The sequence below is a fragment of the Poecilia reticulata genome, linkage group LG20, assembly GCF_000633615.1.
Source record: "Poecilia reticulata strain Guanapo linkage group LG20, Guppy_female_1.0+MT, whole genome shotgun sequence".
NCBI classification, from domain to species: domain Eukaryota; kingdom Metazoa; phylum Chordata; class Actinopteri; order Cyprinodontiformes; family Poeciliidae; genus Poecilia; species Poecilia reticulata.
The window spans coordinates 19946470-19971697 of record NC_024350.1 but is presented as its reverse complement, the minus strand read 5'-3'; the positions used below and the strand labels follow the sequence as shown (position 1 = coordinate 19971697).

The 25228-nt window shown below is 37.8% G+C and overlaps 2 protein-coding genes and 1 long non-coding RNA gene across 5 annotated transcripts in view; 1 reads left to right on the top strand and 2 right to left on the bottom strand.

The window, feature by feature from the left end:
• Positions 1-438: 438 nt before the first annotated feature.
• Positions 439-6524, bottom strand: pdss1 (prenyl (decaprenyl) diphosphate synthase, subunit 1). Its single transcript, XM_008396509.2, has 11 exons — positions 6287-6524; positions 5144-5205; positions 4933-5065; positions 4107-4237; positions 3757-3898; positions 3428-3539; positions 3234-3343; positions 2198-2278; positions 2016-2129; positions 1847-1927; positions 439-1074 (listed from the first exon to the last, which is right to left on the bottom strand). Exons 1-11 carry the CDS (start codon positions 6440-6442, stop codon positions 934-936), a joined length of 1263 nt encoding a protein of 420 aa, XP_008394731.1. The 5' UTR covers positions 6443-6524; the 3' UTR covers positions 439-933.
• On the top strand, positions 960-25170 carry LOC103456777 (uncharacterized). Its single transcript, XR_532319.1, has 3 exons — positions 960-1047; positions 8015-8117; positions 24497-25170. It is a non-coding gene; the product is annotated as an uncharacterized LOC103456777 (long non-coding RNA).
• The window catches only part of apbb1ip (amyloid beta (A4) precursor protein-binding, family B, member 1 interacting protein), a 29908-nt gene continuing 13796 nt past the window's right edge, over positions 9117-25228 (bottom strand). For all 3 annotated transcript variants that reach the window (XM_008396510.2, XM_017301868.1, XM_008396511.2), the window contains 10 exons: positions 22813-22890; positions 20126-20285; positions 15566-15687; positions 14361-14435; positions 14132-14275; positions 13449-13559; positions 11495-11593; positions 11285-11411; positions 11149-11210; positions 9117-10082 (listed from right to left, as the gene is read on the bottom strand). In XM_008396510.2, the coding sequence (XP_008394732.1) occupies positions 9519-10082; positions 11149-11210; positions 11285-11411; positions 11495-11593; positions 13449-13559; positions 14132-14275; positions 14361-14435; positions 15566-15687; positions 20126-20285; positions 22813-22890 (1542 nt within the window). In that variant the 3' untranslated portion in view covers positions 9117-9518. The remainder of the gene's footprint in view (positions 10083-11148; positions 11211-11284; positions 11412-11494; positions 11594-13448; positions 13560-14131; positions 14276-14360; positions 14436-15565; positions 15688-20125; positions 20286-22812; positions 22891-25228) is intronic.

The window sequence follows — 25228 nt, the reverse complement described above, 5'->3', positions numbered from 1 at the left end:
AGCCTTCCATTGAAATTCTACTCGATTAAAGTCACTCTACTACGCCGTGTGTATTTTTCCCGGTCGATTTTTGACCGGGCCAATCAGCAAACAGTACGAGAAGTTCTGAACGATGACGTCAATTTTCTGCGCTGTTTTGGAATTGGAGTCTGTCTGTAGTTTTAGCAGTAGCGGCGGTGGAAGTGAACGAAGCTGTTCATTCCGCGTTGGTCACGCTACTAAACAATTAACTTCAACAGCCATGTTCTGCTCAGCACTTCTCTTTTCGCAGTGGAGGAGGTTTGCTTACGTCGAAGGCAATTTCCGGTAAGCTTCGTAGCTCCGACTTGGCGCATTATGTACGTCACGGACAACCGTTAAAACTTCAGCATTCACGAAGCCAACCGTCGATTAAGAGGGAGATTTTTTTTCAATCAGGCGAAATAAAAAACAAACCCGAAACGTAAGCAGTTGGTTTATTGAGACACTGTCATTGCCGGTGGTAAGGCCTTTTGTTGTTACAGGACACTTAAGAAAAGTTCAGTGTAAAACGCGCACACACAGTTTGGCCTTTGAGGTTTGGACGGATCCGAAGATGTCACATCCAGACAATGATGGCGACTCCATCACGTTTTGGAATTTCAGATTTTTTCCCCCAGCATCCTCCGCGGCTCAAACGGCCCGGTTACCCGTTTTGAGGCGTGTGAGGCTGTTGGTTACAGTACAAGACGAAGGTTTAAGTCTGAGATGCAGTTTTCCTCTGAAATCACCTCCACAAATCGTAACTTGCCCTCTCCACCACAGATAGTGACTCTTAATACATTTTTTACACGTCGCGAGCCAACAAATCGCTCCAATCCAACCTCCATCAATGTTTTTGTCCCACATGGCAGCAGGGCAAGTTTGTTCCACATTTAGCTGCCTGAAAAGAGAGATGGCCGCCCCGCGGGAGCGTCACTTGTCCCTGCTGAGGACGATCTCTGTGAGCCGGATGAGGGCGTCCCTCTCCGGAGACGGCCGGAGACGGCTGATCTGTCGGATGGCTTCCTCGCAGTATCGCCGCGCCAAGTAAGTAGTCTGCTGCACGCCATCACTCTAGAACAGGAAATAAACCTGATTAATGCTGTAAGTTAACGATCAATCAGTTAATCTAACGTTTACTCATCTGATCGATCACTGATGTTTAATTGATTAACGGCCATTTTCTTAAAACCCTGAGTTTTGCTATTTAAAAAGGACCAACCATCTTTCCATGACAAAGGGCTACATTTTTTCATAATATGCTTAATTAATTTTTTTTTTACATTTTGTCAGCTGTATAAAATACTGACTAAATGAACATAAAATTGTAGTTTTCTCACAATAAACTTTTAAAACTAAGTTTTTCCTTTTGTGGGATGTAAAATTATGTAAAATAATTTTTTTAAAGCATAGAGTCCAACCTAATAAGAAAAACTGAACTAAAATAATATTACTGGTATTTTTAAGGTCATTCTTTGTGGAAATTAAGTGCAAATATAGCATGAAAAAAATGAATATCCATTTATCTTGTGATGGTTCATCAAAGTATCAACATACATGGACACTACATTGATCCATGAAAACCTGGATCAATGTGGCGTCCATAATCTGTTCTCTTTCTTATGTTCTGGGAAAATTATCCATTATGAAACAATCAAAACTGGAAAAAAATAAAATGATCTGCATTCGCATTTTGTGTAATAAAATGAAAATCTATTAAATCAGCTGTAAATTACCAAAAATCAGGGAGGAAAATGGTTGGAAAACTACTTTTTATAAAGATTTTAGTAAGGGAAGTTGATTTATTTCTTTAATGCATCACTTTCTGAACTTTTCACCATCCTACCTGGAGGACGTACTGCCAGGCCCGATCTACGTCTCCTTTGGAACTGAAGCGTCGCATGATCATGGCGTGAAGCTCAGGAAACTAGAAACAAGTTTTTAAAAAAATGAAAGAATGTCCATTCTGATTCGCTGGCTGTTCTTTAAATGGAAACTGCTTTCTGCTGCCTCACCTGCTGACAAGCAAAAAGAACCGGCCCGGTTGCCAGACCCAGTTTCAGGTCGGCGGCTGCTGGTTTCCCCAGTAGCTCGGCGCCCGACGTGAAGTCCAACACATCGTCCACCAGCTGCGAAAACCACACATCATAACCCGACTTTTTCACGTTTAACCCTTCAAAAATGGAGTATTGATTACCTGAAAGGCGATGCCGACATTCTTCCCGTACTGGTACGCTATTTCATGGACTTCCGGGTCAGAGTTCACCAGAATGGAAACCTTGAGATGAACAAAAACAGACGACAATCAGTGGGAAACAGAAAAACAGATTTCCCTCAGTCTCTGCAGCAATATGATCAGGTTACAACAGGAAACAAGATTAGTTGCCATAGCTACGCAGATGATACTCAGCTCTACTTTATGATGTCACCTGGTGACTCTGAGCAAATAAGTGCTGAACAGAAACAAAACTGAATGTTATTATCTTTGGACCTAGAATCACTGCACAGAAACAAACAATCCGGCCCGAAATCTAAGTCTGAAACATTTCACTGCAGAAAGATGCATCCATGCGTTTATCTTCAGTCGCACTGATTACTGTGTTTCCATAAATCATAAAATTGCGTAAATTGAAATTGCAAAATTAAATTAACTTTATAGAAACACCAATTTCAGTAAAAAAAGTTTCAGCACTTTTTTCGCATCGCACGAGTTACGTGATCCACAACTGGATGTTGCTACTGGTGGAAACGCAGAATATAACAACAGGAAGTGGTAGGAGAATGATGGTTTGTTTTTGTTTTTAGATTTTAAAATGCTGCTGTTTGTTTTAAATGCTAAGCTGTACAGTTGTCTTCACTGAACAGCTTAGCATCACAATATACTGAAGATCTGCCGTTGTTGTATTAACTTTCCAGACCTCTCAAGTCTTCTGATTCTGGTCTGAACAAACTTCCAGAAAACTGCAAAACAGCCGAAACACCGAGTTCCTTTAAATAAGACTAAAAACCCACCTGTTTAAAATTCCTTTTGATTCATAATAACTGGAACATTGATCAATATTTTGATGCGAATTGATCAATTTAATGATGATAAATGTAATGTTTTCTACTGGTTTTAACAATTGTTGACTATATGATGTTTCTATGATGTAAAGCTCTTTGAATCACCTTATTGCTGAAATGTGCTCTACAAATAAACTTGATTTATTGATTGATTTATTGAACGTACATACTGCTTTACAGCTGTGTGCCATCAGACTCGCCGTCTTCTTGTAGGTTTTCTCCAGGTAGTGTTTGAATCGCTCGTTCTCGTTCTCCTTGGAGCCGAGCTGCATGAATTCGCCTGGAAGGAAAACGGACAAAAACAAAAACAGGAAGTGAGCAGAAACCGTCAAAACGACGAAGATGTGGAGTGTTTTGGACGTACCTCGCACCAGATCCTCGATGACCTGCGAGACGACCTTCACCACGGCGCTGTTCCCGATGCGAGCCAGCGCCATGGTGGCCGCCGAGAGGATGAAGTCTCCGGCTAAGATGGCCTGGAAGGGACAAAAAGCTGAGTTCAGGTCTTCATTCCTCTTTAAAATCTGAGATTTTTAAGCATAAGAATATTAAATTCACCTGTGACATGAAGAGAGAGAATGGATGGAGGGAAAGAAGGAAAGATAGAAGGGGGCAATGATGAAAGAAACAAGTAAAGGAGGGAAGGGGGCAAGAAATAACAGTCAAGTTTCCTGATTTTCCAGGAAGTCGTACCTTTCTTTCACCCCACACGTCGTTAATTGACTTCTTCCCCCTTCGTTCGTCGGATCCATCGATCACGTCGTCGTGCACCAGGCTGGCGGTGTGAATCATTTCAGAAATCATCGCTATCGTCCTTTGACCCGGGAGCAGATCCCTGCGGGAAGCAGAGGAAAGAAAATCAAATCAAATCACACTTTTATGCTTCATAAATGGATTTATTATAAAGTAAAGTACAACCTATGACTTTCCACTAAGCTTCAATGAATGTTTTTAAACTACACAGCTAAAAAAAGCTCAGAAAATATTTGAAGACATTCAGATTTAAAAAATGTTTTTAATGCAGGAATGAGTGTCTATCTTACCCGGCTCTGTTGCTGTGGATGTTCATGGCCCGAGCCATCAGGATGACGATGATCGGTCGGATCGCTTTGCCCCGACCGTCAAAATAGTAATCGCAGAGGTACTTTAGCTCCGTTTTAGCCACAAACAGTTCCTGTTAGACACAACAAGAGACGTTACGGTTCCATTAGACACTTAAAAACAAACACAAAATACTTTATTTATCACAAAAGGAAAGTAAATGTCATAACTCATCCAAGTATCTTCAAAAACTCATCATAGATGGAAAGGATAGGAAGCATCTCCAGTAGCAGTCAGTCTTACAGCTAATCTACAGAGGCCTCTGACTGAAAAGTGTTGCGAGTTAAATAAAATGTTTGGTTTCAATCCGTTTAATTCTGGGATTATGAATGAATTTAAATTTACTATTGGTGCGTTTTATTGTTTATCATTTATTGTGACAAATTTCTGATTATAAGAGTTCTAATTTATTGTTAATTATGTTTAAAACCCTCTAAAACTTTTCTTGTTTTCAGGATATATAATTGTACTATTTTATTTACTGTCTGGTCTGTTTAATAAAAGCATCAGTAAATACCAATAAATCTGAAAATAAAATTCACTTCTTCATGTGTGCTTTCTACAGAAGCATATTACAAAACAGGAATGTTTTTCAAGAGCGGTATTTGTGCTTCTGGGGCTTTAATTGCTGTTACACACAGTCACAGTCATACAGTTAGCTAAAAAACGGTGCAATAAATACTATTGCGAAATGTGATAAACATTTAAGTTTATTACTAGTTATTATTCCATTATTTTCTAAATAAGACGCTAAACTCATCGGCTCACCTTCTTAATGTCGTCATATAAACTCGTCAGGTCTTTCTGCGCTAACGTAAAAGGATCCCTCAGCTTTGCATCGCTGTGCGTCGTCCTGCAGCCGCAATACCGTAGCGTCGGATACAGCGAACTAGAGCGGCGTCTGTGAAGAGAAAAACGCACCGACTTTACAAACGTAAACAAAACGAAGACGAAGTGATGCTTCAGCAGCACAACTCACCTGAGTAAAGAGGGATTCAGGTTAAGAGCTTTGGAGTGGAGTTGTGCAGGAAACAGTGGCCTCTGAAAGTTAGCAAACATAGTGGAAACATGATTTATATGGCAATTAAAAATAACAGTTATATCTTAAACTCTACGGGATGTGCGTTGAATCTAAGATTATTAATGGAAAGTTTAGTGGAAGGACAGCTTGATTAAAAAAAATATTTTAATTGGTGTCAGTTAATCTAATCTTATGAGAAATCTTAATTAAAATTTTTGTCAATAGTGACAGAAATTATTTCCCGAAAATACATCTGTGTGTAATGACTATATGATCTAAATGAATTAACTGAATTACTAAAATAAAATTATGGTTTTATTCCAATTTGTTGGGATTCACATTTATAAACAGAGTTAAAAACCTCAATGAAGTTGGAAAGTTAAGTGAAAGGAAGAACATAAGGTAGAAAACAAAGATAATTTATGTATTTAAATTATCTTTTTTACTGGACTTATAACTAATTTTCCTGTTTGAATTTTATTAAATGTGAGCCACAACAATCCAAATTAACACTTGTGTAATGAATATAAATAAAACCCAAATATAAAATTTTTGAATTAAATAATATTTTAAAAGGGATGTTTGTAACCCTAAAATTATCAGCAACTCATCAGAAATAAATCAAACTGGTATCGGTCTGATAAAAAGCTTATCAGTTCATGTTTATTTGTTTTATACCTTAGTGGTTTATAGGAGAATCAAAAGTTGTGTTTTTTTCAGTTATTTTAAAGTATTTAAATATGCAAGTTAAAAAAATTATTTCTCCTGAAGTCCCTGAAGTATCCCATGTGCCTCTATGTTGAATGAATGAATGAATGAATGAATGAAAAGAGGATAATAATTAAACAGACAGATTAGAGTAAGGGTCTTATGTCCACAGGTTGAAAAATAATGCTTTTTTTTTTTTTTAATCACCTGCAACAAGTCAATACTCATTCGGGATATTCAATCAGAAATTAGATTATTTTTGCAAACAAAATGTGATAAAATCCTTAAGGAAACGGCATTAACTTGAGGATCGGAACCACCGCTGAAGAAGGACCGGGCTATCTCAATGACCTTCCTGGGTTTGACAGCACTTCCTGTCAGGTACAAACTCACCTCCTTCCCCGGTGCGGAGCTCCAGGACGGCCTAGCCGTAGGGGATGCAGAGGAGTACGCGGACTGTCCGCTAAAACACCGCAGCGTTTCGGTTAAACCGGAGGTCGTAAAGCCCCCGTTCAACCTCCGGCAGCACATCCACCAGGACCCCGCCATGATGCTTCCCAGCCCGCAGCGTGCGCAGGAGGGGGGAACCCGTAATGTGATACGGCGGAAACGGAACACAGCGAGCGGGACATCGGTTAGCACGTTTCAAAATAAGAGTGGACACCGGATATAGTGAGTTACTAAAAATAGGGGCCATTTATATAAAATATTAGTTTTTCTTAGAAAAACTGAAGTATAATGACTATTTTACGTATATAAATCAACGCAATAAAACGTGTTTTTATGGCTTTACTTCCAGGAAGTATACCAGTGTTTGGGATTCGACTAGTTGCTGTGCGGCTAGCCGTTAAAGTTAGCATCAGTGTTCATTCAATCTTTGGCTCTTCGAAGCTTCTGCATTATTTCTTATTAACGCTGACAAAAAATGTTAAGAAGCAATGTTTTTTCACAAATATAGATTCATTAACAAATGCAGATTTTAGTCGTTTCAATTGAATAATTACATGCTTTGAAGATACATGAATAATATGAATTATTACTATATTTAATTTCCTTTTGGGATAAAAAGTATTAAAATGGTAAATTACCCCCTCCACCTTCCATCCTCCTACAAATTAGAGTCAAATAAACCAATGAATAACAGAAAATAAAAATGTTATACTTTTCACACTATATTTTTTCTCTGGTTACAACCTTTACCTTCAGTTGGGTTTTATTGGAATTCTGTGTGATTGACCTCAGTGTATTATTGTAAAGTGGAAGTAAAATGTTGGATGGTGCAGGATTTCCCACATTTGTAAGCCACAAATCTGAAAAGTATGGTATATGCCTTGTATCAATACTTTCAATAACATTTTGGTGTCTTGACCGTCTGTCCATACTTTGGGCACCCTTCGTTTATATGATCATTTAAGATCACATAAAAGATGTGGGTAGGAAATGTGAATAAAGTTGAATTTAGGCCTCACCGTGTGTCTTGGACAAAATGAAACTTTGAGATTTAATTTCTGATACTTTTGGAGGATTTGTGGCATTTTCTAGTCATAACATGAAAGTTTGTTTTCAGTTTTTTGACCTTCTGTGTGCATCTGTGTTTCAGACTTCTCTATGTCCCAAGAAAACAGTTTTTATTGTGGCGACTTCCACAAACAGACAGTTTTCGCATAATAAAAGAGTCAAAGATTTTTTTTTTCTCTTTTTAGTTAACTTGTCACTGCCTTCACACATCTAAAAAACTGAAATATTTGGCAGTTCTGTTTTTGCAAAACAGGTAGAGTTCAGTCAGACTGAAGACAGTCAATTAATTTTTATGACTGGTTAACAGCTCATAAACTCCTAAAATAAGCTTCTTAAAAAATTAGATCACTTGACACAATTTAAAAAAAACATTTTTAATCACACTTTCACTGCCCCCTACAAGGCATGGTGTGCGATTTACGTGTTCATTCTTGTAAGCAACATTTTTTTTCGGAGACTCAATGGAAAATATATTTTTGGAAATGTTGTACTGTAGTTTTCCGGGGAATCAGAAAAGCAGATAATAATTTTTCAAGATAACCTGTTCTCCAAAATCAGCCACGCTGCAGCGCATTGATCGTCTTTTTCTCTGGTTACCACCAGGCGGCGCTGCTGCACCGCATCCTGTCATCTCCGGTTGTTACACAAGACTGCAGCAGAGGCGGACTAAGCAGCAAGACTTCCTCTGTGGGCTGAAAGGTTAAAGGTCAGCTGTTCTTCATGAGTAGAAATACCCTAATAAATTAGAATAGCATTGAAAAAATAATTTATTTCAGTAATTCGTTTCAAAAGGTGAAACTTGTGTTAATTAATTACACACAGTGTGATATTTATTTTAATTAATTTGATGGTTGGGGCTTACAACTAATAAACCAAATAATAAAAACCATCAATCTGATGTTTTTTTCAGCTGTACAAAACAAAATTACCAACATTATTAAAATCAAGACAGAAATATATTAAATTATTGCCCCCATTTTTATGCAGTTTTATCCCAGATTTTTGTTTTGAAAACACATTTTGGCTTTAATTTCACACATTTAAAATAATATTTTTATGTTTTACAGTTACTCAGAACAGAAAAAACACACTTTTTCCCACATATTTTTTATTCACATTTCATTATTTTATGAAGAAACACAGTGGAAAATGCTTTTTTGTTATCAAATTTTAATTTAATAAAGCTTTTAACAGTGATCCATTGCATGCAGTGAACTGTGAACACACAAAACTAACATTTCAAAGTTTGTAAAACACACTTGAGCCAAAACTCTTTGTCATGGCTGTAACAATAAAACCTTTGAACAGACAGTACTGTCTTTCTGCAGTATTTACAGTCAATGCAAATATATACACATTTCTTTACATAAAAGTATCTGTAAAGCTTTATTATTACATTATCCTCTGTTAACACAAACTTTCAACCTTTATGGATTTACTTCAAATTACTATTTTAAAAATAATGTCAGGAAAAGTACAGTGACTGGATGTAGAAATGAAACCGTATTAATCTTATCAACTGATTTATTGATGAGTTTTCTCTTGAATAAAAAGGACTGAGCATTTTTCCATACTATAAGGGCTAAATTTTTCATGATACACTGACTTATTAAAATTAATTTTAACATTTTGTGTCAGCTGTCTTAAATACTGACTGAATAAGCAGAAAATTGAGGTTTCTCACATTATTAAACTTATTTAAAATACAACAAAACGGGAACCTCTTAAGTTCCTGTTTTGTTATATTTATTATAATCGGTTTATATTTAAAAACAGAACTGCATAAAGTGCATTTAATCATTAAACCTGTTTTAAGATCCCTCAACGGACTGTGTCTGGACCGTTTCTCTAACCCCCTTCTAAAATGGCCGCCATCTTTAATTCTGTATCAATGGTTCCGCTTAAGGATGGTGACCAACGGCGCCCTCTGCTGGATGGCGGCCAAACTACAACTCTAACTGAATATCTAAGAAGACATTATTAGTGAATCTGTTAGACCTAATTTCAATCTAATTGACAATTAATGAATTGCTTGGATCCCTAGAATTAATCTCTATTGTAATCATCTGGAGTAAAATTATTTATTTTGTACTTTTTCCATCTGGAGCTACTGATCAGTACGCTTCCTCATGGCTGACATCAGTTCTGACATGAAGTCCCCTCCACCGCCGCCGCCGCCACCGCCTTGCTGCATCGGTGTTGTCCTCTTCGGAGGAGCTGGAGGCATCTTCTTCAGCGATGCTGCAGGTCGTGGAGCGGAAACAGCAGCAGGAGGAGGCGGAGGTGGAGGAGGGGGAGGCGCACCTGATGCTACGAACACTGGATCAGGTGGAGGCGGAGGTAGAAACTCTGGAGCTGGAGGGGGAAGAGATTTGTTGATGTTTCTACCAAAATTAGCCGCCGGAGCCGGAGGAGGAGGAGGAGGAAGTGAGCTGTAGCTGGTAGGAAGAGGAGGAGGAGGAAGGAAGTCTGGAGGGTCTTCAGAGAAGTTGTCCATGGGTGGAGGCGGCGGCGGAGGAGGGAGGCTGTCCATGGAAGGCGGAGGTGGGGGGAAGTTGCTGAGTGGAGGCTTGGAGGCAAGCGACGGCGGTGGAGGAGGAAGGACGGGGTCAGGAGGAGGAGGAGGGAGGATCTCGTTCAGAGGGGGAGGAGCAGGGAGATTACCGATGCCCTGAAAAAAACACAGAATTAATTAATGGAAGATTTCCACCAGGGAGACATATTTAAATCTGCAGCACGAAACTTTAAGAAAATATATTCTTTTACATATTTATTAAAACTGTCACCATGTTGTGACACTTTGTTATGAGAAAAAAATAAATCTCCTCTACTGTCTCCCAGTGCTACGTAGAAACAACCAATCAGAGTCAAGAGGCGGGTCTTAGCGCTGACAATCACCCTCTCTAGCAGAGCATGTTGTGAATCTGCAGGCTAGTTAGCATAACCACCAATAAGATGACAGTTTCCTACAACACTGAGTTGTTTCTCCGCCATCAGCACATTTAGCAGCGACGACATGATAATTACTGTTATAAATTTGTTATAAAAGTATTACTGGTTGCACTTTAAAAATTAGGTATCTTTCTGTTATTAAAGGTAAAGTTTAAACAGTAATGATTTATTGGTTAATGTCAAGTTGTCATAAAAGACATTTTGAATGTCAACTTTGTATTAAAAGTGTCATAATTTACCGAATGACGCTTTATAACAACAGTCATAAATATTCATGAAGGCTTATTCATGTTCATGACATGTTATGTCATGTTTATGACAGTTTATGACAGTCTTATTCACCCCCCTTCAAATAAAGTGTTCCCGATATTTTTATATAGAAGTTACATCCTGCAGCTTTAAAGTGGTAGTATCATTTGTTTTTAGGCACAAGTAACTAAGGTAGGGAGGGACGGAGGAAGGAAAGAAGGAAAGAAGGGAGGGAGGAGAAGGGAGGGAGGAAGGGAGTACACAAAGTTAGGAGTAAAAGACATGAAGAAAGGAAGGAAACAACGAAGAAAGGAAAGACACAAAAATAAGAAGAAAGGACACAAAGATAGGAAGGAATCAAAGGTAGGCAGGAAAGAAGGAATGTAGGACACAAAAATAAGGAGAAAGGAAGTACACAAAAATAGGAATAAAGGGCACGAAAGAAGGAAGTACTGAAGGAAGGATTTTAATAAAACTTCCTGACTGTGAGTTTATGGTGAAACCCTCAGAGTTTCTTCTTCAGGTGATTAGTTTACCTGGTGCTGCGGTCCAGGCTGCGGTTTGGGGGCGTGGCCGTTGGCCTGCGTTGCTGTTTTGGCTGCAGGAAACAGAAACGTGAGTCGACCGAGGGAAGTGACATCACAGCTAAATAAAGCCTGCGAGCCGCCGTACCTCTGATGGTTGGTGACGGCGTTGAAGGGCTGGAGCTGGACGGAGTGCTGCGGTTCGTCCACACGGCGGCGCTGACAGCGGCCTTCCTCTCTGCCGTTTTGAAGTTTTCATGCAGCGACGCGCCGTACTGGAAAAGAGACGAATCGCTGCTGTAAAACACCTGAGTTTTATTGAAATATGTTTTTGAACGTAGCGTAGATCAGTTGGCACCTTAGCGATCCGTATGCCGGTCACCCAGAGCTTCATGGTCCAGGCGTCGTCACAGCAAAGATATTTGATGTACTGAGACTCTTTCTGGATCTGAGGATGCTGCAGAAAAATTCACAATATATTAATTGCTGATAAGTTCATACTTGGCGTCTTCAGCTGTTCAAGAGAACACACTCAAAAGTGTAAAATTAAAATTAATATTTACAAAATGTTGATTTTATAAAACTAATTATTTTTCAATTGCATTTTACTTATTTCTGTAACTCAAAATAATTACATTATGCATCAGGAATTTCACCACACAAACATAATTATTTAATAGTTTTTACTTAAAGTTGAAGTTGTTAAAAGTTATGTTGTCATTTTCTAAATAGACAATTATCACTTTTCTCCAACCGTGTATTAGGGCCGTTGTAGAGATAAAAAAAGATTTCAATTGCTGCAAATTTTGATATTCTCCGAAACTTTCTATAAAAAATTCTGCAATTTCCAAGTTTCAAAAGTAAAAAAAAAATGAAAGTTTTCTGAGCTTGTTTTTACTAGAAATTTTCTAGTAGAACAAATCGGAATTTCTGAGGGTTTTTTTCTTTGAAAAGTCAAACATTTTCTAGAAAAATGTGAAATTTTGAGATACGTGTGAGAAATTTTCTAGGAAAAAAACAATAAAATTTCTGAGTTTCAAAATTCAAAAATGTTTTTACTCAGAAATTCTCAAATTTTTTGTAGAATATATCCGAGATTAATCTCAAACTTTCATATTTTTTTTCTAGGATTTTTTTTACTTTTCAGATTGGGAGATTTCTTTGTTCTTTCTAGAAACATTCTGTTTTTGAGTTGAAAAACAACTCAAAAACTCTGAATTTCTGAAAAAGGATTTCAGAAATGTAATCTGATAGAGATTTTTTGGTATTATCATTTTGTTGTTACTTTAGTTCATATTCAGTCTAATGTTCGAGCAGATTAAAATGTTCTCTTCTTTAGTGTGTGTATTAACTGACCTGGGGGTCACAGTTGCCTGTTCATCTTCAGGTGAAACAGTTTGACCAAGATTTGAACCGGGCTCAGGCCGTAAATCAGATATCGCATCTGGAACTGGGTTGCTAGTTGTTTAGGTAAATTGTTTTACGACCTTTGCTGTTTTTCCTCTGCTGTCTATCCTGCCTATCCTCCCTCTTTGAAGTTTGATAATAAAAGACAAGCTCTGCCCAAAGATTGGCAGAACGCTCTGTGAACAGCTCTGAGAAGCAGTTGACAGAGTCTTCTCCTTTTGCTGCAGAAGCTTTGTCATAAAATTCATATACGTTGTCTGTGGTTCTTTTATGTAGGTTCTAGGAAAATACCTATCATAATCCTTTTTCAAAACAAAATAAAAGCAGACATTTCCTCTGATGTGAGGCCTTACAATAAATTTGCAAACAAATTTAACTCTTCCTAAAGCGTAAAATCTCAAGTATTTCTTTTTTTACTTGCCCTGTTTTTTTGCTTTCTGTTGCTATTCACTGTGTTACTCATTAGCAGTTTCAGAGTAACAACTTTTTATTGAACTTGGCTAAATAAAGTAAAGATTTTCAAAGAAATACTGAGCAGATTCTGACGTTCCCAGATGAGAGTAGAGAGAAAAGAGTTTCACATCCTTTTAACAGTTAAAAAAATCATCCAACGGCTCATATTTATTCTGTCAGCATGTTTCTGTCTACACTCCTCTCTCACTCCTGCTATATTTACTCTCATGCATCTGCTTATTAGTTACAATAGTAAGATCTAAAAAATAAAGTACAAGGAAGTGCTAAACAAAACTAACCCTTCTTTACAGCTTTCAGATAAACTGGATTAAAATGTCTACTTTCACTTCCTCAAGTTAAAGTATTTATTGCATCTCAGCTTCTCCGTCAGGCAAACAGCTGCCAGAGCTCAACGTTGTGTTGCTAGCATCCGCAGAGACGAACAAACTCACCTTCAGAACGAAGCAGAAGTCAGTCGGGGCCTTGTATCTGTTCTTCACGTCTTTGCCGTAGTAAACGTTTACGTTGTCGAACTGGACGAAGCAGATCAGATCGCGGGACGACTGGAAACAAGATCGACATTTTCACTGAGCCATCCAACACTCTTTGGTGTGTCCCCCCACACGTTTTCTGTCAATTTTGACTATGGGCTTTGACTAGGCCGCTCCAAAGGTTAAATCTTCCTCTCGTGGAGTCATTCTTGTGTGTGAATGTGTTTTGTTTTGGTGCCACCTGGCCACACAAATTTTTGGAACAAGATGTTTCTGTTTAACAGCCGTACACTGCAAAAACACAAAATCTTACCAACTAGCTTCTAGTGCAAATATCTTAGTGCACTTGAAATCAAACAAACTAACTTAAAAGTACATTTTCAGCAAGATTTAGAGGCTTGTTTTAAGTAAATACTTTCTTAATATTGATGAAAAAGTTATAGTTCTACTGGCAGATAAATTATAAAATGTCTTGTTATAAGTTAAATCCTCATGTACAATGTAATGGATGTCCTGTTGGCCAGTAAAACCAGTAATAAATAGGTTGGTATCGCTTTAAGAAACATCAGAACCACTGAAATATGGCACCATTTGATCAGAACCCCTCACTGATCCGTTGTGGCTGAGCGTCCTCGTTCCTTTACCTTGGTTTTTCCTTTGGGAACGTAATAAATTCCTGAGGCTCGGAGCTGAAAGAGTCGCTGCTTCCACGACTTTTTTCCGTCTTCTTTGAGGTGCAGAACGCCTTCCAGGTCGGGAACGATGATCGACGTTCCACAGAAGTTCTCCTGCACAACCAAAAACATTATGAAGCAATCTGAGACGGCGAAACAACATCTAGCTACCGACACGTGGGAAATTTTATTTACTTACCTGCACCAGCAATTCCTTGTCTTTGTCTTTCATGTCTTTGAGAGTTTTCTTATCCTTTTTCCAGAGATAAAAGTTCTGAAAGTCAGGAAGAAAGTTGATTTAAGAATTAAGCTTAAGACTGTCACTGGTTGCGGAGGTTCAGAAACCTCTAATATGCAAAGTTTAAACATATTTCTTCTGTTTTTTCCTTTTTTAAATGCTTAAATGTTTCATATAGTTAAATAAACTTTAAATATCCAAGATAACCTGAAACAAAATACAGTTTCACGTGATCTTTAAGGGAAAACCAATCTGAAAAAGTTATTTCTACATGACAAACCATTATCAAGTTTGGTGTAAATATTAAAATTTGATCAAAAAAACGATACATTTTACCAGTTACTTTATGATTTAACAAGAGGGAAAGCTCTTTTTTCTTATTCAAATATTAAATCATTCAGAACATCTGATTGTCTGATGATAAAATGTATAAAACATTAACGTGTGAGAAGATGTACCGTAGACAGGATAGTAGATCAGTATCTTTTACTCTTCTCATGTAGGTCATAGAAAGTTTAACAAACCTTAGCAAGCTTGCACGCTAAATTAGAGATAAAAAATTGTTCCACAGCTCAACTTCCTGGACTCTAAACGTTTCCATAAATCACCTCTTGACTTTGTGATGTCATTATTAAGCCATTATTTTTGTTCAAACATACAGCCCATCCATGAAAAAGAAAAAGCATTTCACTTTTCCGTCTTTCTGTTTCTAAAATATTTAGAGCTCCTTTCAGACTCCATCTGCTGATGGCTGGAAAATCCCCGGAAGGAAAACCTGTTTGGACGCACTTGTCAGAAGGTAAAAAATGTAAATGAACAGAGATGTTCTGTCTCTTTCGTTGGAGTGAATGATGGAGCGCTTCGGCGCTGCTCCAGCCGGACTATTTGTCTCTGCCAACAGACTGAATCCATTAAACTCTCTGAGATTGTAAATCGTCCCATTATAACAACAAACATGCCAAGATCTCTTTGGCTGTTGCGTCTGATATATTGCAGCTACGGCATTAAAGAAAAGGGTCAGCCTGCGGATATATCATAATTCAACAAAGAAAAATGCCTTTTTTTCCAGCGTGGGATTTGCACAAACGTCCAGGACTTGTACGATGTCATGCTAAGTACAAAGAGCTGAAACCTGGTATTTTCTTTAAAGCAATGACGGGACCAACCTGTGGGTTTTTGAAAACCTCAAATTTATCTTTTCTCTCCTGGAAAAGGACTTTGTTTTCGCTGTCCCTCGTCCAGGCGAGGAGCGGCTCCACCAGGTTCTCGTGGTCCTCAAATGTCCGTTCTGTCAAAACAAAAACACACTGAGGAATCAAAACTACAATTCTTAAAATTAGAGTTAAACACAATGATGGCTCTAAAATGTCCCTTTTGAATCATAAAACTTCATAAAAATGTAATTTAGTAAGCTCAAGACTCCTCTATTTATATAAACCCATGACAAAATAATGTTAGCATTAGCTTGTTGTTTTATCTGGGTGTCTAGTTGAATGCAGACTGCTAGCTTTGCTTTTTGGGACCAAAAACAATAATTTATGGTACAAGATGTCCTATAAACTGAGGTGGAAACGAAGTGGCCCAAGAATGGAGCCTTGAGGAACACATTTAGTTTTTGTTACGTACAAGAAGCCACACAATGCCAATAAAGAACAACCAAATTTCTCAATACATAAAATATTCTGTTAAAAATTTAGCTTACCTCTTTTTGTGTAATTTGACTTAAACTATTTTACATTTTTAGACTTAACAGTACTCCAAACATGTTTTACAAATCCTTTAAACCAGCTGCAGCTTACAATGGTCCAAAATAAGAATAAAATGCTACTTTTTAAATTTTCATGGAGGACATTTAGCGGCTTTGAACTCTAAAAAACACATGAACATACTTCCTTTTCCCCCTCTTGCCCACCCACCGACTTAGTCTTTCAAATTTCCATCACAGTTGGCAGTTGAATGCAGTTTTACGACAGTCTTTATTTACAGGTTACCAGCTGGGGAAAAGCTAGGCATTACATAAAATTGCTGCCACGGTTTCAGACTACAGTTTGGCTGCTGCGATCGTTACGCTAGCTGCAGGGGAATGAACTGTTAAGAGCAGAGGTCCCTTTGAACTTCAGTTCACTGGCGCGACTGGTGAGCACATGGCGACATTTTAGAGTAGCAGATTTGTTTGAAGACGTGTTGCTGTTAAGCTCAGTGGGTGTTTATTGGGCCTGACTCGACCCAACTTAATCTCGGTAAAGATTGAAGGTCAGCAGAGGTGGTGTAACAATCTCAAGGTTTGCAGAAGTTTAAAAATCATCTACATGTTTTGTTTTTTTTTACTTTGAGTTGTAGGTTAGTCAACGATGACAGAAAACACAACTCATGTCCTCGTGCTCATCAGTCACAGCAGCTACAAAGGATGTTTTCTTTGCTTATAAGTCATGGTGGAAATGGGAATCTGTCGCACAGCTGTGAATATAAAAGTAGGGCAAAGGTCGTCACCTTGCCTTGTACTTGCAGCACAAATAAATGAGCAAACAAACTTTAAAGGGAAGGAAATGCACATGCAGTTGAGTCTTTATAAAAAACAAAAATCATATTGGTTTCAGGAAAGTTTTTATCCACATGAACCCACACAAATATGCACCACTTAAGAGTTGTTTTGAACATGCCAAACCCGTAGGGGGCAGTGTGGCGCTAAGCTAAAATCTACGTCAGCCAATCAGATTGCTTCAAAACAACCACAACTTCCTGTTAGGAATTAAACATGGTGCCAGGAAGTTAATTTGTATGAACATATATTAATTAAACTCATTTTAATTAGTATATTAGAATGTGAAGTTAATAAAATACAAGACAGTGTCGACTGGGAAATATGTGGATATTTTGATGCATTAGTTTTCGCAGGTTGTAATGTGCGGGACCCTAAATCTTTGTTCTCCCATGTACATAAGCCAACATAAATAGAGTTTTATTAAATCTACACTTTGGTGGAAGTTTAAAAAAAAAAATGAAACTTTTTCTGTGGATGAAAGTCCAAAGCCAATAAAAATGTCTTTGTTTTCCCACAAAAAAGTTCATAAAAAGGATTTTCTTTAACGACCTCTACCATTTTAACATGAACAAACCAGTTAACATTCAGCTCCTTCAACAAGAGAAGCTTAATTTTAACTGTGTGGAAGTGTGAACTTTTTAACCACAATCATCATGCTCTCAAAACAGCTAATACTAGCACATGTCATGAGTCATTCGACTATTGCAAATAGTTCTCCAAAAGTTCAATACTGCATTGTGTTCACCTCACGTCGCACTGCATGGGGAGTTTCAGGAACTGCTCAAATAAAGCTGCATGCAGCATTTCCTGATGGACTTACAGCAACATAGTAGCACATGGCTGGATAATGTGACGTTGGTTAATTTAGCTAACGCAACTGAGATCATGAGGATCCTATTTTAGACAGATGGAGATGATTGACATCTGATTAAAAAGATGTCAGATTGAATCCACTTGCTCACATTAAGTCATGTTACAGGATAAGAAGGAAATGAAATACAAAAAGTATGGGGAAAAGTAGTGGGGTGTCCAGAAAGATGAACTCTGAAGCAAATCCTCCCACTGACCACAGTGAAATTACTAAATTAGTTTTTTCTTTTCATTATTTTAGAGCAGGGGTCACCAACCTTTTTGAGCCTGGGAGCTACTTCACAGGTCCAGAGCAACACGAAGGGCTACTTTTCTTGGCTCAGCCTTTATAACAATAATACATATGATTACATGCCGTCTAATAATATTAATGTTAGGGACTATTCACAATAGTTATCAGTAATTATTACCATGGCAGCTATGGTTAATTGCTATTATGTGATCAGAAGTTCTTAGTTTAGTTTTAAGTTTGATTCCCTTTCTTAGCTTTTCTGTGTGATTCTAAATTTCCCACAAGTGACTGACAGTCTGGATTATTGCAGCTGCTGGACGCACTGTGAGATTTTCCTTTAAATAAAAGAAAAGTTATTGTATATTTTTGTATCCCTCTTTATTATTAACAAATTGTGCAGAGAAAAAAATGTCCGACAAATTATAAGGTAGCACAAAACTATCCCTGCACCTGACCTGTAAGTGCGCATCTCTCCAATGCGCATCATGTGCGCGTCGCACAAAACCAGCGCAAACTTAAACCACTAAAGCAGCAAAGCCTTTTTAACACAAACGATGCTAAATACTAATAAATACATGGAAGCGGAGCCGACCTGTGATCCTCGGAAAGAGGAGGAGAAGGTGAAGCAACATTGTTTGCTTAGTTTTTACTCTTTTGGAAAACGTTTCAACTAGATTAAATTGTTTAACACACAGTCTTAGCGCGACGCTCAGTAGGAGCGGCAGATGTCAGCTATCGGGTGACCTGCTAACTGTCCGGTTCGGGAAACATCAAAAAGCTCATAACCGGCGACCCGTCAGAACCGAACACGGTAAAAAGCTCAACCGGAATCCGAACCGCTCCTAGAACTGCGGGAGGTTCAAACTCCGCTCATTCAGTTTTAGCTTACAGAAAAAGCGCCGAGCCGCCAAATAAACAAAAGCAAACTGACCAATAAGATTTAAGCTTTGGGTGCCCTTTGACCCCCACAGACTCAGATGTGCGCTACGTACAAGATGTTTTGACGCATAATATATTTTTTTCTCCACAATTTTAATTGTAAAGAGGGTTCGATAATTAAAATTTCGGAAATTTTATTTTTTTTTACTTCAAGTTAAAAAAAAAAGACCTAAGAGCTCCTCCCACTCTAAGCTATGCAGAGAGGGAGCAGCAGGCGCTGCTGCCCTCCGATAACATTCTGCAGGCGCATATTCTGAACTTTAACCATAGAAGAGTTTTATGCATAAAAATTTACATTTTAAATTTTTTTATAATTAGCTTTTTTTTTAATTCTGAATATAAACAAATTTTACTACTTCAATGTAAAAATATAAAATAATTTATTTGGCAATGCTCCCTAATGAGAATGGCTATTTTTAGAACTTGCCCCGTGGGCGACTGACAGGGGGCCCGCGGGCACCACGTTGGTGACCCCTGTTTTAGAGTTTTTGTACACTGCAAAAACACAAAATCCCATCAAATATTTTATCCAGTTTCTAGACTAGAGCAAACATCTTATAGAATATTATAGAAAACTAACTTCAAGTAACTTTACAGTTACTTGAATTAAGTAAATAATTCCTGAATATAAATGATAAAATACTTGTTCCATTGGCAGATTATTTCACTTATAATTATTCCCATGTTCCCTATGTTGCTGAAATGTTACTTGTAAGTTAGTTTTGCCTCGTTTCAAAATATTTGCACTGGAAAGTAGACGAAAATACTTGGTAAGATTTTATGTTTTATGTTTTTTTGTATGGCTGTGAAACAGAAACATTTTCTTCCAAAGGAAGAGGATAAATTCTTGTAAAGCTTTGTGTGGTCCGATGGTACCAAAACAAAACACATTCACACACAACAAGGACTCCTCAAGATGAGTGCACTCAGACATTTGCACTAGAAACTAGACAAAAATACTTGGCTAAACTAAATTTTACCACTTGTTTTTGCTTGGTGCATACCAGCTCATCAGTTCATTGCTTATTTTAAACGCTTTATCACATGAGTTTGGTTTATTTTTGCCACTTCCATCCCTCGTGTCTTTGCACAGACCATGATAGCGTTGTGACATCACCAGATGGTGGCATTTTAGGAACTCACCAAGCTGCAGCTCGTGGTTGGTTTCACACAGACTCCAGTCTACGTTGCAGTCACAGTGAGTTTTCTCAAACAAGTTGTTCAGAACCTCCCTCACGGTTTGCCTCTCATCAACCATCAGAGTCTTGGAGCTGCCATCGTTCATGACCACCTTCACCACCAGCTGTCAAAAACAAAAACAAAACATTTTAATATGCACTGCTTTTTTTATATATATATATATATACATATATATATATATATCTCCAAAACAATAAAGAAAGATGCGATGTTTCAAGATCAACAACAACAGCCTGGCCACAGTTAAGTCAAAGCTAAGCTATAGCCAGGCTACAAACAAGCAGCATTATGTTTTTTTATTGTCAGTATTGAAATTCTACGGTACACCAGAGAGGTCAACAAAATGCAAAAGCCACAATGGAAATTATGCTAAAAAGGAAGTTATGCCAAAATGTGAGTTACATTAGCAAGTTTATTGTATTTTACCTTTTAGTATAAATTCAGTTTTACCACAACTTCCATTTGATCATATGCTAAGATGAAACTTATGCTAAAATTAAAGTTATGCTGAAATGGAAGCTACCCCATAACTACAGTTTTAGCATAGCTTCCATTTTAACATAGCTTTTGTTTTAGCATGGTTTCCATTTTAGCATTACATCTGATATAGCATTAGCTTCCATTGTAGTATGGCTTCTATTTCAGGATGATTTCTGTTTTAGCATTATTTCTGTCATAGCATTAGCTTCCGTGATCGCATAGCTTTCATTTTAGGATAATTGTCATTTTAGCATAGCTTCCATTTTAGCATGGCTTCTGTTTTAGCATTTCAGGATAGCTTCCACTGTGCCATTTTAGCATAACCTCTATTTTAGCATTAGCATCTATTGTAGCATAGCTCCCATTTTAGGATAACTTCCACTGTGGCTTTTGTTGTTGACCCTGTTGGGCCACCGTAATTTTGGCTACAATGTACTGTTGCCAGTGGTAGACAGGTGATTAATACCACTACTGATTGTTTTTGGTGTTACATCACTCCAAGTCAGCCACACTGGCACCAGACACGCTGACTAGTCAAAGAAATAATCAGCATTTCTGTGGATTGGTGCATTTTTTTTACCATGAAATAAATGTAATTTCCTACCCACTTGCTGTATATTCAAGGCATGACTAAATATGACAGAAGCATATTTAATATCTGTTAATATACATTTACATGTTCATTTAGTAGACTAAAGGTCTCAGCTATAATGTGGACAGCAGTAGACTCCCTAAGTAAGACTAAATCCAACCTTTAAGTACATGCAGCTTGTTGACCAGTTTAATAACATGTTATGAACCCAAATGATTGTTTCTGCTTCATAATGTTAGCTTTAATAAAACTGTTGGGAGCATCAGCACTTCAGTAATTCCAGTCAAATGTCTGCATGTAATTTTAGGTCCTCAGACAGAGCGCTGACTGGGATTTATTTTTATCTAGGCCAGAGAATTGACACTTCCTGCCATATGGAAACAAGTCCATTTCTGGAAGACTGAGGACTTTTCATGAAATCGGCCGCCTGACTGTTTTCATACACATATTGGCTTTTGTAGATCTTATCAAGGCTAAGATTAATAAGATCCAAGTTTGCTTGGCTTTTTCTATCTCTACCAAAATACAGCCTCACCATGTGGTTGGGTAATATCCTATATCACAAACATTCTCAGACACGAGGGTTTACATGTAAAACTGAAAAAAGACCAGACCACAGAAAGATCTGCGAGAAACTACTGAAAAATTGTTTCTTATGTTCAAAACTGGCAATGCTAGGTTTCCTTAGTTTGAGACCCAACTGTGTCCAAGTTTCAACCAATGGTCTCAAAAGATCACCATTGGATAAAATGACTGTTAGTAAACTTTGTTAGTTTACTAAGAAACATCAACATCAGTGGGAACATCAGTTGATGTTCCAACTGATGTTTACAGTTGGAACATCAAGAAATGGGAAGGAGCCAACAAACTTTCCAGCTGTGTTGGTGACCAAACCAAATGACTTTGCAGAAGAGTCAAAGATTAAATCATTTTCCCCACAATAATAAGAGGAATATTTGAATAAATCACCTTTCAAACATGAGAGTATTGTACCGTTTGCACCATCAAGTTTGGTGGCAGCAGCATTGGTTTGCTGAGGGATAAATCTGAATTTCTGACCACAGAAACATCTGCTGAAGCCACTGGACATACATCAGAACTGAGGCTTATATGTGCCTATAAAAGTGGACATGCTGAATTTATTGAGCTTCCATGTGGAAGTAGATGAAAAGTAGCCAAAAGTCAATAGATAACGTTTAAATTATCTCAAGACAGCATTGAAACTATAGCAACTGGATATCTTTGTCAAGTCAAATACTTAGACTTTACTTTTGTCCGATGCACAGCTTTACATCCAACACTCTGTTTTGGTGCTTTTGTGCCACTTTGAAGATGATTAAGTGTCCATGTACAGAATGATCCAGAGCAGGATGTTGGCTGTATAAAAATACCCATTTTTTAATGTGATTGATGGCTCCTCTGTCAGGCCAGGAGAGGAAACTACTACATGCTGTGTTGGAGCAGAAGGCATTTTCCGTCCTCCATAACTCTCTGCGTCTTTAATGCAGCTCAGTCAGATCAGAGCAGAATATGTGGGGTTGAAGTTCACATGTCTTACCTTTTTCACTTTGGCTTCCTTTAGCTTCTCCAGAGCAAGCTTGATTTTATCGGCCTTCATCTGAGCTTCAATTTCTTCCTAAACAGGAAAAACAACAAATAGAGGAATTGAGTTAGTAGAGGTTTTTTTCTAATTTAAGCAACACTTGATAAATAGTTGAGGGAAGATACTCTCCCTTTGTTAGCTGTTCCCCTTTTTGACCTACAAACACCATTATATTACAAATCAGGTTTACTGGCTCGTATTCTGGTACGGGGTGGAGTGGTTTACGACGTAGCCACATCTTAGATTCATTTTTGAGCTTTATTAGAGGAAGATCGGACAGACTGCTGCTCAAAGTAGGCGAGAGTGTTTAGAGTAAACAAAGGTGCCACAGCGTATGAGAAATGCATACCACAAAATACTGAAGACTACAAAGTAAAATTATGCTGCAGAGCTGAAAATAAGCACATAGTAGGGCCCAAATGTCACGTTTAACTCAATTTGTGACCGCATTATTAATTTAGTAGTTTGCAAAAAATTGCATCTCCAAATATGTTTTCTAGCTGCCTATGAAACTTTGGTAAAAGTCTCCAGTTAAAAACCGTGTACTGTGTAAAACTTCGCAATCATAACTTGTTTCTTTACATTTTCCTCCCAGCCAGGCGGATTTTTCTGCTGCAGGTTGAAGCAGTCTCATAAAACATAAGACTTTTCTTTTAAAGTTTTTTTGTTAGACTTTTCTTGCTTTTTCAGCCATTTTTTATCCAGAAATTCATCCCTCATTTCCTCATATCTGTTAATTTGCCATGTACTTAAATGGTTCATTTTGGTTCTGACATCTTTTCATTTGATCTTTCTGTTAACATTCTCCTTATTTCTCATGCTATCTTTGTCTGGTATCATAACTAGCTGGAAAATGACTGAAAAAGTCCAAAGAAACAAGATGGAAAACGTCAGAAAGCTTTTTATCAAGAAAACTATACTGACGAGGAAAATATTAAAGCTGCAGCACACAACTTCTGTTTAATAAAAAAACTTTTTCTTTTTTTTTGTTAAAACTGTCACCATATTGTGACAATGTAATACAGCACAGAGAATCTGTGGAAATAAATCTCCACCTCCTCTTCCCTGAGCTACTATTTTCATCTGAAGAAATGCAATCAGAGCCACGAGGAGGGTCTGAGAGCTGTCAATAAGCCTTGTGAATGCGCTGCTAAACATGCCAATGGCAGAGAAGCACTTACCGTTACAGAAAACCCGTTTGTCATCATGAGACATGCTAACTAGAAATATGTAAAAAATATATTTTTACAAAAGTTGCACACTGCAGCTTTAAGGTTTGGCTTTCTTATCAGAAAGGTAAGTATGTTTATATATTCCAGAATCCAGTTGGGGTTTTTGCTTCCAGCATTGCCAGTTTCCAATAAACAGGAGTATTCTTCACATTGATAGTAACGTCAACACTGTACCTTTTAAGGTTATAAAGCTAACCTGTACATATCTCGCCTACCAATGACGCACACTTTTGCCACAGCTGGTGTTTTGACCGCAGCAAGATGAGGTCAGGAGCTCTGTTAAAGCAATAAGCTCCCGTCTACTTTACCTACCCAGACCATCCAAAGACTGACACTATTCTACCTCCTCTAGACCCCCTGATCCTGTTACAGTTTTCACATGGTTGTATGTGTTTGATCTGTTCCAGGCCCTCGGCTGTTTCTCCTCACGCGTCTCTGTGACTCCAACAGATGGATCTAGTTATCTGTGACCTCACTGTCCGACTGCTAAAAGACCTGAACCACTCTTTTTGAGTTTCACAGAGACGGAAAGAAAAAAAACAAAGAAGTCATCTGAAATGTACACAAAGGGAACAGCCTTGTCAGAGGTGGGATGATTAAACTACAAAGCACATTTTAAAGAACTAAGTATAATTATAATTGTGTGTAAATAAATTCAGGCAGTAAATGAGATTTACCAATTCATGAGAGAGGCCAGAAATGTCAAAAGCCAAGAAGTAATGTGGTGAAGTACAAATTTTAAACAATAGGAGTATATTTTAGAAAATCCGTGTTATAAATTCCTTTGTTTGTTTAGGTCAATGCTAAACTTAGTGTTTTACATCAGGCACCTTGTTGGGCAGCTAAGGGGGCCTTCAGGAATATATATTGAGCCGTTAGCAGCAGTTATTCTTCAGTTTCATTAACGGCTGTCTGCCTTTGGGCTCCGGTAACGGTTGGTAATTATCCCTTCAACATGCAAATGAAGCGCCGTATTTCAGCGCTAATTTAACTAACCCTGATTAATTCTGGTTTTTAAATGACTGAAGTTGTATGTTGAAATTGAATAACTGAAACACAACCATTAAAAACCTGAAATTAACATGAGTTTATGTAAACTTCTCACCATTACAACATCGGCGATTAACTAGTTTATAGTA

Excerpts from the sequence above, each read along its gene's own strand:
- pdss1 (XM_008396509.2), bottom strand. The coding sequence starts at position 6,442 with ATGGCGGGGTCCTGGTGGATGTGCTGCCGGAGGTTGAACGGGGGCTTT. Across the intron at positions 4,238-4,932 it reads TATATGACGACATTAAGAAG|GAACTGTTTGTGGCTAAAAC; the intron begins GTGAGCCGATGA and ends TGTGTCTAACAG. Across the intron at positions 3,899-4,106 it reads ATCCACAGCAACAGAGCCGG|GGATCTGCTCCCGGGTCAAA; the intron begins GTAAGATAGACA and ends TGCTTCCCGCAG.